The sequence below is a fragment of the Rhipicephalus microplus genome, chromosome 1, assembly GCF_043290135.1.
Source record: "Rhipicephalus microplus isolate Deutch F79 chromosome 1, USDA_Rmic, whole genome shotgun sequence".
Taxonomy (NCBI): domain Eukaryota; kingdom Metazoa; phylum Arthropoda; class Arachnida; order Ixodida; family Ixodidae; genus Rhipicephalus; species Rhipicephalus microplus.
This window is the reverse complement of record NC_134700.1, coordinates 228,288,060-228,302,331: the sequence shown is the minus strand read 5'-3', so window position 1 is coordinate 228,302,331 and position 14,272 is coordinate 228,288,060. Positions and strand designations below refer to the sequence as shown.

At 41.6% G+C, this 14,272-nt stretch overlaps 1 protein-coding gene across 2 annotated transcripts; it reads right to left on the bottom strand.

Moving 5' to 3' along the window:
* Positions 1 to 586: 586 nt before the first annotated feature.
* Positions 587 to 9,834, bottom strand: LOC119159570 (single stranded-binding protein c31A). 2 transcript variants are annotated; one of them, XM_037412372.2, is made up of 5 exons: positions 9,704 to 9,834; positions 9,244 to 9,373; positions 8,492 to 8,581; positions 3,760 to 3,868; positions 587 to 910 (listed from the first exon to the last, which is right to left on the bottom strand). In XM_037412372.2, exons 2-5 carry the CDS (start codon positions 9,304 to 9,306, stop codon positions 831 to 833), a joined length of 342 nt encoding a protein of 113 aa, XP_037268269.1. In that variant the 5' UTR covers positions 9,307 to 9,373; positions 9,704 to 9,834; the 3' UTR covers positions 587 to 830. The 2 variants fall into 2 exon arrangements, with proteins under 2 accessions (XP_037268269.1, XP_037268270.1); XM_037412373.2 differs by lacking the exon at positions 9,704 to 9,834 and adding an exon at positions 9,566 to 9,701.
* Between the last annotated feature and the right edge of the window lie 4,438 nt (positions 9,835 to 14,272).

Here is a 14,272-nt window from a genome sequence, read left to right as displayed (position 1 = left end):
CTGTGTGCTATTTGAGAATGTTTTCTTCAAGGGACACTAAAGAGCAAAACAGTTTTTTGCGCGTAATTAAAGAGGGATTTCACAATCTCGAAGGCGCCACTCTTACCGCAAGACGACGCTTGTCAAGCGAGAAAACGTGAGAAAAAAAATGCGGGTGGAGACGCCTCGAGATTCCCACACCAAACACCATGATGTAGGAGATTTCGAAAGGAATTTACTAGGTCCTACATAACTTCAAATTGATGAAAATTAAGTACATTGTCATTGGTAGGTCAAGAAAATACATTTCAAAATTTCCAACGTCACGCACAAAAATTTTGGCGCGAAATGAAAAAATTAAACTTGAACCTTGCTTTTCTTTGTTCTAATAATGAACATATGACAGTGAAACTTGGTCAATGTAAACCAAATCACTATTTCTCTTAAGTGTCCCTTTAATGCATTCAAAAGACATTCCAGATCTCTCTCTCAAAACTGCGGGTATAGTTGTACTAGTAAAACATTTTTCGAAGAGACTGTCCAAAGCTGCCCTCCTCCACCCCCTTCATGCCATATTTACACAAATAACGTGTGCTTTACACAACCCTCCAAGATGCTCAACACGTTTTTATTGACTGACAAAACAAAAAAAAAAGATCAATTACATTTTGAAACAAGGTTACAGAGTTTGCACAAAGGCATCTTACATCTTTACATTAAGGTATGAGACGATGAAATCTGATATGGTTAAGACTGTGCATCAAAAAGGAAATGCAACGCGCTTGTTGGGAAACGTTACATGAAGTTCAACTTATGCGACAAGTTAAAACTTGCAGCCGGGCATGAAAGGCCTAATGCTTCTTTATGGCAGCGTCAATGTCATCAATTTGACTTTTTAACGCATTCCACTGATCCAGCTGAAGGCAGATTCCTGAAAGTAAAAAATGCACAAAAAAGTACGAGTTAGACCTTGCTTCAACGACACAAAACTTCAAGCGTGCGATCAAGAACATTTTCATGCATGCCAACAAGAGACTAAATGGCTCAATCACCATTTGAAATAGAGTAAAGCTGCTAATTCACGTTTTTCATGAATATGAACTAGAGATATAGAACTAGAGATGAACTAGAGATATGCCTCAAAAGGCAAAAGCACACTTCATTTACCAGTAAGTGCACTCCAGTCTGTTTAACCTTGAACCTTAAAACAAACTAAACAAACACAGGTCGGCATACACGCTCAGACCCAGACCGAGCTGCAAGTCCTGGGGAGCAATATTTTGTTAAGTGAGCCAAGCGAATTTCGTCAAGAAAAACTTCAGAGTTCATGCAAGTACAGTTGAAAAAAAAATTTTTCGGCAAGTCTAAATCCGAGTAAGCCCTTGGTGCAAAATATATTTGTTGAGAGAGTCTGGCTGTGCTCTACACTTTTTTGCCAACTTATGGTTCCATTTACCCAACTTCAGCATTACTATCAGCATTACGTAGGCTCACATTTATACTCATGCTGACTCGCACATACTTCAAAGCATCGACATTCATACTCCAGCTCAATATTTATATATCAGAGGCCTAAGTTTTGAAACATAAAGAGGGCAAGAGGTTCATGAGCTTGCCTGCCTCGCACTCCTCTGCCCTCTGAAAACTCTTTGGCAGGTATCATTAATAAAAATATCTCGTGTGAGTCATCTCTCAATAAAAATGTCATTACTGGATTGTAACTACTCATACTTGATAGTATGAGATCAAAAGACTAAGTAGAGCACTGGTTATGCAAGATATTGGCATTAAGGAACATTTACACCATGTTAGAAAAATACAATTGTACGCTAATGACTCATGAGGCAACTCCATGAGACTTAGACTCGGATATAGCTGCGTGTCTCTGAGCGAATGAGTAACATTTTGGCATGCTTGAGTGAGAGTAGTATGGCTGCGAAAATTTTTAGCGATTCTGAATACAAGTGAGTGCAGTTGAAGAAAACTTTGATGGATCTGATTAATTCATATGTGGGGTTCAACGCTGCAAAACCACCATACGATTACAAGAGATGCCGTAGTGGATCGCTCCAGAAATTTCGACCACTTGGCGTTCTTTGCTGTGCACCCGAATCTGAGCACACGAGCCTACAGCATTTTCGCCTCCCCCGAAAATGCAGCCACCGCAGCCGAGATTCGATCCGGTGACCTGCGGGTTAGCAGCCAAGTACCTTAGCCACCAGACCACTGCGGCGGGGCAATTTTAATGAATCTGAGCGAGTCCCAAGGGCAAAATATATTTGATGAATGGGTGAGCAAGCTCTGCATTTTTTGCCGACCTGTGCCTATATGTAGATTTTATTTTCATGCACAAAATCTCAGCTTATATTCATGGTACCACATACATATATGTAAGCCCAAATCCCTTCACAAACAAACTCATCCTAAGGATTAAAAGGGCCCTGCGAAACTTTTCTAAGTAGCCATTGAATGGCTTCATTAAATGAGATTATTGCCTATGAATTTATTGTCGCAACAATTTTGAGAATCCATCTGGTACAAGCGGAATTAGAGACCTGTCGCACGCTGTAATTGCTTTCTCTCTTCTCTCGTCCCAATGAGCGCACTGAAAGCTAAGCAGGGATTGATGAAATGGGGAATGAAGTAACGTCACAGACATGTCATGGCCCTTCAGCACTTTTTTGTTGTTTTGTGCTTTGAACGGGCGGCTTCCAGTGTGATTGTAAACAAGCATGCGGGCAAGTGACGACCTCTCATGGCGTTCTCGGTAATTTTGCAACTGGTGATACATCAGCCTATTACCGTGAATTGGGGTACAGTTGAAGCCCCTGTAAGAGACATGCACCAGGCAGCAATTTATGTCTTTTATGAGGTATCTCTTATCAGGTTACCAGGTATGCATTATCTTATGCAACCCAAGTCGAAGGTAGGCATACTGGTGCCTCTCATGCCCCTATGTCTCTTACATCAGCATCCCTTATGTATATGGCATAGTCATTTCCGTGTATGGCATCATTTATAAGAAGAAACGTTCCTAGCCGACTGAAAAAAATGTGTAGATTCGAGGCCACTTGTGCCCTGCTATAGTATTTCGCTTATGTGTTCTCAGGAGCCTTAACTAACAATCAGCAGCATTTTCTGACCACACAAAAGGTGATGCATAGCCCCGAGAATATTAAAGAAAATGCATGCGGAAGACTGGCTCATTCATGAGCTGTTAACTGCAAGTAGTATTTTGTAAAAAACACAAACATTTTAAAAATGTTCCTCTGTTAACTTAGAGAGAAAAAACTTCTTTTATGCCCAGCAAAATATGCAACATCCCATGTACCGAAGTTCTACTTGAGAACACTTTTGTGCTTTCAACTCAACCACAATATTACAAGGTTGTGGTATTAATTTGAGCTTCCCCATTTAGATTTCATATGTATAGGGGCATTGAAGAAAACTCGAGCAGTTCGGCATGTTTTAACCACACTCTTGACTTTGAAAGCAATAAAGATACGTTACAATGGTTTTTGATTGTATAATGAACGACTATATTGGCTTTTCCTTATCATCCAGGTTACAGCAGCTTGGAAAAAAAAGCAAAATAGCAAAGAATGTAGGTGCCACACTGTTCTTATTTCTTTCAATTGCTATTAAACTTGAGTACAATGAAGACTACAAAAAATTAAAGCACCTTACTACTTGCACAGCTGTGTGATAGAAACACACGATTTAGCATAAAAAGCAAGCCACATAGAAAACTATGTTTGGAATCGGACAAATTTCCCAAACCTTTTTTTCCTGGTTTCAAGTCCCCGTTGCCGTCCTCATAATATTCCCGTATGTCAACCATGACTCTCCCTTTGAATTCCCGCACAGAGACGTAACGCTTTTTGGCCAGCTGGCAAAAGAGAGAATAAACGTTTCAGAGAAACATACAAAGTAAGCATTTATTAGTGTTTATTTAATAATTTTATTTATAAATTTAATAACATTTATTTTTAATAATATTTATTTTATAAGTTTAATAACATTTATTAGTGTTTGACATGGCAAAAACACAATTATTATGATGGTGGGCTATGAGCCTTCTGGACTTTTTTTTCTTATAACGTGGGCATAATTTCAAGTACACAGGCCTCTGGCACCGCTTCTATTGATTTGCAACCATTCTAGTCCGAATCAAACCAACGTTTTTCAGTTTAGCGGCTGAACAACCTAACCAAAGTATTAGCACGACAGCAAACAGCCAACATAAGAACTGGTTCATGGACGAAATAGGCAATTTGTCAACAAAATATTTTTTTAAATACATGAAACAAATTTCGCAGTATATTAAAAAGTAACAGGAAAAGAAATGTTACAGTATATTTACGGAGCGAACGATGATGAGTAGGGTGAAGCATCCATCAGTCCGTTCTTGCTTCCGTTCGTCCGTGCATCTGAGTCTGTCCGTGCGTGCGTCGAACCGACAGACGACGGACACGGCCAGTGGATGGTTCAAGGTTTGCCGATAAAACACGCCGAAGCTTCGCCCCACTGATCATTATTCTCTCCGTGAATACGCTGTGAGGTGGTTACTACTGACATGCATACATACAAGTGACGACCGACCCACGCCTTAAGGAGCTTCGCCCATAAAATGACTGCCAGCTAATGTTCTTTCACTACTGCACAATTAGGGTTATAGACAGCATTTAGCTTGTGTCCACCGAAAAAAGCATTTGGAGGTGCCACTTAAGCTAATCCAAATTATTTTGCTTAGTTCTTTTAAGTTGAACTGATGACGCAGTAAAAAAATTTCCAAATGAACTCAGAACATGCATTTGGGTTATTAATGACTCGATTCTGGTTACAAGAATCAGAAAATGGCATTGCCCTTTCTGCACTAGCGTGCCAGGAACAGCTCTGTTCAGAAAAAAATGATTCCTTGTTGAAGGTTTCTGGAATGAAGGATTTCGGTTCTCTTGCAAGGATTCAGGAACTACACAGAGCAGCTTATTTTCATTAAGTCATCAGATTTTTACAATGATCATGTCACAACACATTCGCAGTGGACGCTGATAAATGTAAACGAATCCCCACCAAGGTGTTGAAGGTTTGTTCTCACGGGCTCACTTGTTCCTGCATTTTATTTTTGAATTTTGGAGACATTATCTGCACCAAGAATTGCGGAGGTTATGGCACTTTTATCAGCGTGAAAAATTGCAGAGGTGATGGCACTTTACACGGCACAATGCAGTGAAAGCAACCTCCTGCCCATTTTCAAAAGAATATTTTGCTTAGATTTGGTGCATAAAGTACCTTTAAAGAGGTTTTTTTTTTATAGTTTCAAGATATGCACAATTAAATAGGAAAATAGGACAAAAATCAAAATGTTGCATCATTTTTAGCAACAAAAAACTCCATATGGAATGCATTGAACTTCTACAAAACTTTTTAATTAAGTCAAGAATCTTTTCCTTTCTGGGCTGATGCACAGGAGTACAAAAGCTGACATCACAGTCTTGGCGGTGTATTTTGGGGGGCTCAAGCATGTTGACAACAGTTCAGAAACAATTATGGCAGCACACAAGGAGCCTTCATTGACAAGGTACATACAACTGCTCGAAATGCACACATACCTCGTGAAACAAGAACTTTTATAACGTTCTAAACATGTTGAGACGTCCCCACTACGCCAACGATCGCCAAAGAGAGGGAAGACCACTCAACCCCTTGTCTATCCGGTTCCCTCTTGGCTTATGTGTCTCAATCACTTCTCACATACAGGAAGTCGTGCTGGGGCCGGGAAGTAAGAGACGTTACGACCTGTTTCTGTTTACTGATTCGTTTAATTTATTACTAACTGCAAACATCGTATACCCGCGTACATCAACTACTACACAAAGTTATAACACATGATTTACACGCTCGCGACGTGCGACGCAGGATACATAAGGGAAATAACTTTGACAATACAATGGTGCGTCGATACAAAGTAAACGCATGAAGACACAAACACGATGAAGTTATCAGTTACCAAAACCCTCAATGTCTCAATACGCCACCTCCCTTCCCGCAAATCTAATCTAAATAAGGTGCATAAAGTCTGTCTCACGAAAGGTCCATGTTGACGGGGGCCTCGGAGCTGGCTGTTCGAGTCGGGGCTCAGGGCTTCTTCCTGGGGTCATTGTCCCATTCGTAAGAGTCTTCATCGTCTTCGTCATGCCTCTCAGTGATTTCCATCTTAGCCTTCTCTCGTAACGTTCCATTCACTCGCCTCCTATCCCTAACTTTCATTTCTCATCGTACCTTCCTTGCTCCAGTCAACATCTCATCGCCTCTCATCGCTATCTCTTCGCACCGTTATCTTCCTTTTCCATTCAGTCTTTCTATCATCTCAATCTCAATGCATCGTACATCTGACTCTCCTCGTATCGTCTCGTAGTCCCTTTTTGTAGGAGATCACTCCGCCCCTCCGTGGCACCTAACCAATTACCACTGTTGACACGACACATTTCTCGGGCAGTCGGAGTGTATCATCTTCGACGGCCGCCCCCGCGGCCCACACCAATAGAAAACCTTCTCCCAAACAAAGCCGAGCAAGTAAAAATGCACAAACTCAAGCCTCAGAGAGAGATGGGCGAGCCGTCCGAAGACACTTTAATTACGGGCGAACAATGGTCCCGACGCTTCCGACAAAGTGCGTCGTCTATAATGGCCAACGCCCGGAGTTTGCAGTGTTGTGCCAAAATGTTTTCGGCCGAACCGATTGCCCCAGTTTCTGGTACTTGATGAGCCGATGTCCAGACAAAGTCTCAACGTTTCCATGCAGCTCGGTGTCTCCCGCGAAATTCTCCGTAGCCGCCGCTTCTTCGTCATTTAACGCCGCGGGTGGCCATCCGCGCAGGACGCAGTAATGAGCCCTGGAGCCACGGAGGCTGACGGAAAGTCAGACCGGACCCGGCACAGGCGCTGCGGCAGGGTCGCATTCCCCGAACCAACAAAAGGAGCTGTGCTGCTCCCCCATGCCACAAATCTGAAGGGTGCGCGCGGCTTATTGCTACCGTACACTGTCATACTGTCGGTAGACAACAAGGCGCCGCCCGGTCATCGTGCTTGCGGGGGGGAGAATAGTAGAAATAATTCTTCCAGGTACTCCACTCCGGAATGCCCATTCATTACACCGAAGGTTTTCTTTTTCCTTTTTTTTTATGCGTGGGTTTAAGAAACGAGCGTAAACATCTTGAAAGGACTGGGGTTCAGTCCATGTTTGCGGGGACGTCACAATGTGAAACAGCCATTTCCTTTAAACTAGCTCTTGTACACCTTCAAATTATTTCACTACACAAGTGCGACAAGCGAAGTATATGCATAGCATTTGTGCCATTATCCCCAGTATTTTACAAGCAGTTGCAGTTAAGCACCAAATAAATATCACTGCGAACAACAAATTTTTCATAACCGATGGGCACAAGTAACTTAAGCAGTCGTACACAACTAGCATTTTGTCATAAGATCAATGCCGACATACGACACTTTATTATTGTGCAATAATGCATCTTCACCAATAAATGTTTTCGTGCATCTGGACCGAAATTCTTAAGAATTACGCGCTAGAAAGATACCTAAAGAACACGAAGTCTTAACAATGTGCGATACTGCATATCGGACCACCACTCTACTAACTTATTTATGTTAGCTATCAGCAGTCAAAAACAAATGAGCTGCCACAAAAACTGCCTTTGTTGCACTGCTGTTTTTCGAAGCCACAAGGCCACTTTAGCTGGTCACCAGTGATCCAAAATATACGGCTTTTAAAATTTCCTGCAAACAACCACCTACAAAAGGCAAATTTTGCTAACATACTGCACAGCACAATAGATGGTGGCAACGAGTGAATATCGAAGAGCACTTAAAAAGGAGTACAGTGTTGTGTTAACAGGCTACAAGTAACACTTCCAATTGTTAGGTAAATGTGATACCTTATTAATTTACATAGAGGAATATGTCTGATACCACAAAACATGCATTTGTTGACTTCCTTTTCATAAATGCAAATAAATAAATGAGAAAATATACATTATTTTGTATAAAAGCATTCATACTGAAGGCATGAATGGAATGATATTGCAGAAACTTAAAGTCAGCAAGAACTAAAACTGGGAGACAGTAGCAAGATTGCAGAGTAACACATGCAAGCAAACTAATGTGGCCACTAACACCCTATTGCAACACATAAAGTGCAACCACATTTGCAGGCTCAATAAATAGACAGTCGAAAACTATACAGTTGGTATTATTTGCACATACACTTTCATTGAGGTGATGTGCAATTGAAGGTAGAGTCACGAAAAAAATAATGTGGCTCTCAAAGGAATTACATGCTACAATGTTTTACGATTCTGTGTTATGTTCGCTTACTTCCGAGCAACTGTGGTCAGACGGAGCGCAAGAAAAAAAAAAATAAAGTCCTTGGTTTGAAACTCCCGGTTTTAGGACCCGGGCATTGCATAAGTGAAAAACACCACCAATTACATACCATAAACATGCCATCTTCATTGTCCCCTGAAGATGTGCTACTTTTGCCTTTGTTGTCAGCTGCCTTTCCCTTTTTTTGCGGAGGATTCCTCTGCAGTAAATAAAAAAAGAACAAATCTTAAGAGCCAGTATTTCTCAGCAGCATTGTGCACAGCGGAGAATATAATTTCATAGCTGGTTCGAGACCTTAAGCGGCATGCCGCAAAATCTGTAAAGCGATCACGCATAATATTCAATATGAAAATTCAGGACAACGTAATGCACGCACTTCTGTTTTTTGCGCTTACACTGTTACATCGACGCGGTCCTTGCTCTAAAGACATATCAGAGTCGACGTTACCTTTAGCGGCCAGATTTTCACCAACATCACGCGGTAATCATAGCAACCTGTAAACTTACGAAGAAAGAAACGATGTCCCGTTTCGGTCGGTGAGTACTGTATAATAACTGGCTAAACGATTAACAGGCTAAACGATTACCCTGACAAAACGCAATACGCATGCAGCGTTAAATTTGAAGTTCTCGTGGCGGAACAGTCTGACGAGATACAAGCAAAGCAAAAACCAAACAACAACAAAAAAAAACGAGTACGAGGTGTGCAACAGCGGCTGTATGCTTGTTTTGCCTATGAAGAAGCCAGATGCCACGTACACAGGCAAGAGTGGCTTATTACATGCCAAAGATCAACCCGGCGTGGCGAAGATAAAATAATAACGACATTCATCAGAGGAGCGAGCGGCAACCGCTACTTACGTCATCAGGACCGGAGTCAGAATCGCTGTCCGATTCAACCTTTGACCTCTTCTTCGAAGACATGGCGTGGACTACGCGTGACTAGGCACTTTCTCGAATATCGTGAGGGCTGACGAGTTGAGCAAGCCGCCTGTGAAGGGAAAAGAAAAATCGAACACGGAAAACTCGTACCGTGCGTTGAGGAAGCAACACACAATTCACTATCCACGTTTACTAAACGCACTGCGGATGCTTAATTAAGTCGAACAACGCCTACAGGCGGTCCACTTTACACACTTAACCTTAAATGCACAACTGGAAGCGTTGCACCGTAACCGCATACCGTTGAAAAGGCGATTTCAGCATCAGGCTTAGGGGTTCAAACTAGACGACAATATTCACAACTGACAGCTTCAGTGAGCTTTTGGAAATGCAAAAGGCAAGGGAAACTTCACAAAACTGCTTTCCGGTGCGTACTTACCTGTAGTTATGATGATAAATAGAACTCCTGTGCCGGCAAACGCGCAATGAGAACAGAAGCAATAGCTGGCGGCGCTGACGATGCTGCTGCCGCACTTCGTTATAGCATGTAAGACACTGATGAGAATGCGCACACACGCAAAAAAAAAAAAACACCAGTAAACGAATTATTCACAAAGAACTTGAGCTTTAAACCTAAAATATTTGTACAATATATTATTTGCACCCTTTAAAAAGTTTAGACGACGCTCCGCTTGCGCACCGCCATCTTAGACTGATAACGCTGCACTTTTGCAGCCGTATCAAATAAACAAACAATACTGGGGTAAAGTAGGCCACATGAAAATACTTGGGCTGGTGCATTCAACGTTTCATCACCATGATCATTCATATCATGACGAAGAAAAACCTGCAAAACGATCGCTTATTAGTCCAAGATGACGGCGCCCATGCGTTGAAAATAAAATCGCGTTAGCTGTCAGACAGACCTTTTTTGCGGAGGCTGGCACTTGTAGATGGAGATCCTAAATTTTTTGCTTATACCCACCTTCGGTATTGGCCAAGAATATACTCCTCCGTGTATATTTAAATCTTATTGTGCGAAAGTCAGAGTAAACAGTATTCTGAAAAAATGCCCCGAGATGTGCAGAGCACGCTCTAAAATCGTCCTTGCGGAGATGACGTGGTTAGACGGAAAACAAAATTGCCGCCAAAAGATCTTGAGTAGGATTTTCGATGGAAGTATCGTTGGGATTTTTATATATGCGAATGCAGCAGAGATGTCCCGACCCATTTTCCCTACCACATGATTTTTGTGGTATGCAGTGCCAGGAAACACAAACTAAAGAGTACTTCGCAGCTGCAACTATCACATAGAAACCCTCGCAATGATGCCAATAGAATTAGTACGCTTCCAAAAAACACTGCCTCCCCCCCCCCACACACGTCTTTCTTGTGAAAGAATGTGATGCACATTTATTGGCTTCGGGTATCTTTTGAATGTTGCTGTCACAAAAAACCTTGCTATAAGTTGCCTTTGCCAATATCATGACCAAATTATTTGGTTTGTGTGAACACAAATATCCACATACATCAACATGATTTTTATGTTCCCATAGCTACCTAAGCTTTGATTTTTAAGCAAATATCGAATTCAATGCAGTCATGTAGCAGTAATTGGAAGAAACCAGCACAGCCTCTTCACCTTCAGCTTTTAAAAATCTATATTAGGAGGATAACGTTGCGTAGTTGGCGTATACTTGCAAGGGTATAGTCGCTAACCTTTCCAGCCACTGTAGCAAAGAAAAGAACGTCAAAAGAGACGCATATGCACGGACAACTGCATACAAACAATAATAAAAAAAACAAAAAAACAGGACGGTTGTTAGGCCCAGAAAAATAACTTCGCAAATTTACTGCACTAGCATATAGGTATAGCTGTGCGAATAGCAAGATTTTGAGTGTGAATCCAATCTAATAATTAATTTTTCTCTAACATTTTCCAAAAACTTGAGAAGCAAAATTGCTGAAAAAAAAAGTGGAGAGGATCTTAAGCATATTCATATGAGAGAGCAACCTCAAAGATATTTTTTTTGCTATATAGGTTTACGAAGTGCTTGCAGGGTGGTGCATCATAGTTATCAAGAGTGTGGAAATTCTGAGGTCGAATTGCACATGCTTTGGTTCAAAGTGTTGCCGACAACACTTTACACATGAAAGGTAAACATGCTATTTCTTCATCTCTTTTCAACTTATGCTGACGCTCCAATGGGGTGGTGGACAAGGATATATGTGCTTCGTTCAAGTCCTGAATTCCAAATCTGCCACGAAGATGTCGATATACAAGAACATCTGAAAAAGTTGCAGCATGCAATTTTACTAACTTCATACCCGAATTTCAGGTCCAAAATATTCAACTGAGCTCTGTAAGTTGGACGAATTGGTGCATGGTAAGATTGTTCAGCTCTGTTGAAGCTTGAATAAAAAAAGCCAGTGAATAAGGGAAATACAGGTGTGTCAATGATCGTGTGCACGAGCACTGTTACAGTATAAGAAACAAGGTTTCTTCTGGTAGTTTCCTGGCTATGAATAGTAAGACGTGTATGCACTACACTGTTTGACCATTGTATTATTCTGGGCTGCAGTCTAAACCAGTTGACACGAGAGATCATCGAGGCGAACTCTGTCGCAAAATGTGCGAAGCTGTTAGCAAATACGCCATCACTAAGGTGTGTGCAGCGACGTGCTGATATAGAATTGTTAATTTGATAATATGCTTAAAGCTATATTTTCTGGTCACATGTGCTGCACCACATGCTTACAGTTGTCATGTGTGCAGTACATGTGTACAATGTGAGCTATATTATGTATTGTAAAGTCACACAATAAACAAAAGTTGTAAATTAGCGCTCATCCTGTCGTGTGCGTTTCCGTTCTCCACTGGCTTCTTTTCTTCGCACTCAAACAGAGCTGCACGATAACCATCAGTTTAACTAAGCCCCCCACCTCTGCCATATCCATCAACTTTCAGGTCAGAACCATCATTTTCTTGAGTTATTACATTTGTGACCCTAGCTGAGCCTGAAAGGCAGCAAGAGAGTGATGGATGAAGCACGCTGAAAATCCAAAGGGGCCACTGCTTATCAGACGTTGTCTGAATTTGTCTTCAAAGTTCAAATAGTTCGAATAATAAAATACCAGCGTGAATTGAATCGAGTAGCAGATACTATTAGAAGAATATTCTAAATTTCAAATATTCACACACCCCTACATATAGCTAGTAACCTTAGCTGCTTTAAAGTAAATGTCCCCTTTGCCATGCTTGTAAGACTTGACAGACGTGAAACCAAGTGATCCTTTGCTGGTGGCACTTATGTGAACGGTTAGTTTTCACCGCCTCATGCTGTACTATGCTGCTGAACATATTGCCACAGGTATGAAAGGTCCCTCTGGCACGGATGCCCAAATAACACAGAATGGATGAAGAAAATGTTGTTGCTGGGCTGTGTCAGCTACCATATTGTCCTGTGTGCTCCGTTAACGCGACCGGAGCCCACTTAATAACTTCCAGTCACATCTTTTTGGTGGACATTACAGGTCTTCCAAAAACAGTCTCTGGATTTTCTTAGTGGATGCGACCTTCGTCCAGATAAGACGCCTGAAGAGTGCCCACAGTCCTTGTCAGCTTCATCCCTCATTTCTTCACACCTTCTTGACCCTGGTGCATTTTGTAGTACAGACACAGCCGACACTGACGAATGTCTCGTAACAATATAAAATGTTTTCTTTTGGGCAGTCTGCAGCAGAATTAATAGCAGAGTTAATAGACTAGGGAAATTAGTGCAGTCATTACCATCCATCCATCCATAAGGGAAAAAAAAAATGCCACCCCTGCGCCAAGCATAGAGCACAGTCACAGCTAAAGCTGGATGGCCAGATTCTCCGAGCTTTTTTCAAACACCATTCGGGTAAGTGCTACAAGCAGATTTGCCAGATACCCACTATGCCATTAATCATCATAACTTTTGTGTAGTAGGGAGCCATCCACTATGCCATAATTCGGAGAAGTGTGGCATCCGTGACTCACTTGCAAGGAATTTGGAGGAATGTTTTGACGCCGCGGCTGACGATGATGACGAATTATGCTTGATTGATTGATGATATGATTGATTTGTGGGGTTTAACGTCCCATAACCACCATTTGATTATGAGAGACGCCGGAATGGAGGGCTCCGGAATTTTTGACCACCTGGGGTTCCTTAACGTGCACCCAAATCTGAGTACACGGGCCTACAACATTTCCGCCTCCATCGGAAATGCAGCCGCCACAGCCGGGATTCGATGCCGCGACGTGCGGGTCTAGTACCTTAGCCACTAGCCTACCGTGGCGGGGCGACGAGTTATGCTTGAAACTTTTGAAATGGGTTGAAGCATTCGACAACCTACTTGGTATGCAATTTGCATTGTGTGACGCCTGGTTGTTTCTTTGCTGTTTTAAAACGCTTTATTACTCATACAGAGGTGCAACAGCCAAAATAAAATTTGGAGCAATTTTTGAAGCAGCAAAATTTTACTTTTGAAGCACTGAATTCGAAATTTAGAGCAGGTTATGGGGAAAAAAACGTGCATTCTTTATCATAACATATAAAACTTCGAGCAGTGTAAGGAAAAAAAAAGGCTTCCATATTAAAGAACATATGTATAAACTATTCAACATCACCGTAAATTGTATGTATAAAGTTGTATGTATTTTGAACTACCGCGCTGAGCAAACAATGAAGTCTATATTAGCATTCACTGCGCCTGTCAAATCATTTGACAGACTGCGAATTAAAATACCAATTTGCCAAGCTCGCGACTTACAAATTTGGGTGATTCTTAGAACCAATGAGTAAGGGTGTAAAAAAAAAACTGGCACACAACTTAGTTTTTTTAGGGAAGCAGAAATGTCACACACAGCTTCAAATTACTGCCAGTACCTTATTTAGACGTCAGCGATTATACTGGTACTCAGAACTGTGCGGCGTACAGACGCATGAATAACTGAGCAGCATGTGCAATGTCCCACTAT

What these genes read in the sequence shown, in the direction of transcription:
- LOC119159570 (XM_037412372.2), bottom strand. Translation starts at nt 9,306, where the DNA reads ATGTCTTCGAAGAAGAGGTCAAAGGTTGAATCGGACAGCGATTCTGAC. An exon ending in ATGAAGATGGCATGTTTATG is followed by an intron (nt 3,869 to 8,491) that starts GTATGTAATTGG and finishes CTCTTTTGCCAG; the next exon opens with CTGGCCAAAAAGCGTTACGT. An exon ending in CTTGAAACCAGGAAAAAAAG is followed by an intron (nt 911 to 3,759) that starts GTTTGGGAAATT and finishes TTTTACTTTCAG; the next exon opens with GAATCTGCCTTCAGCTGGAT.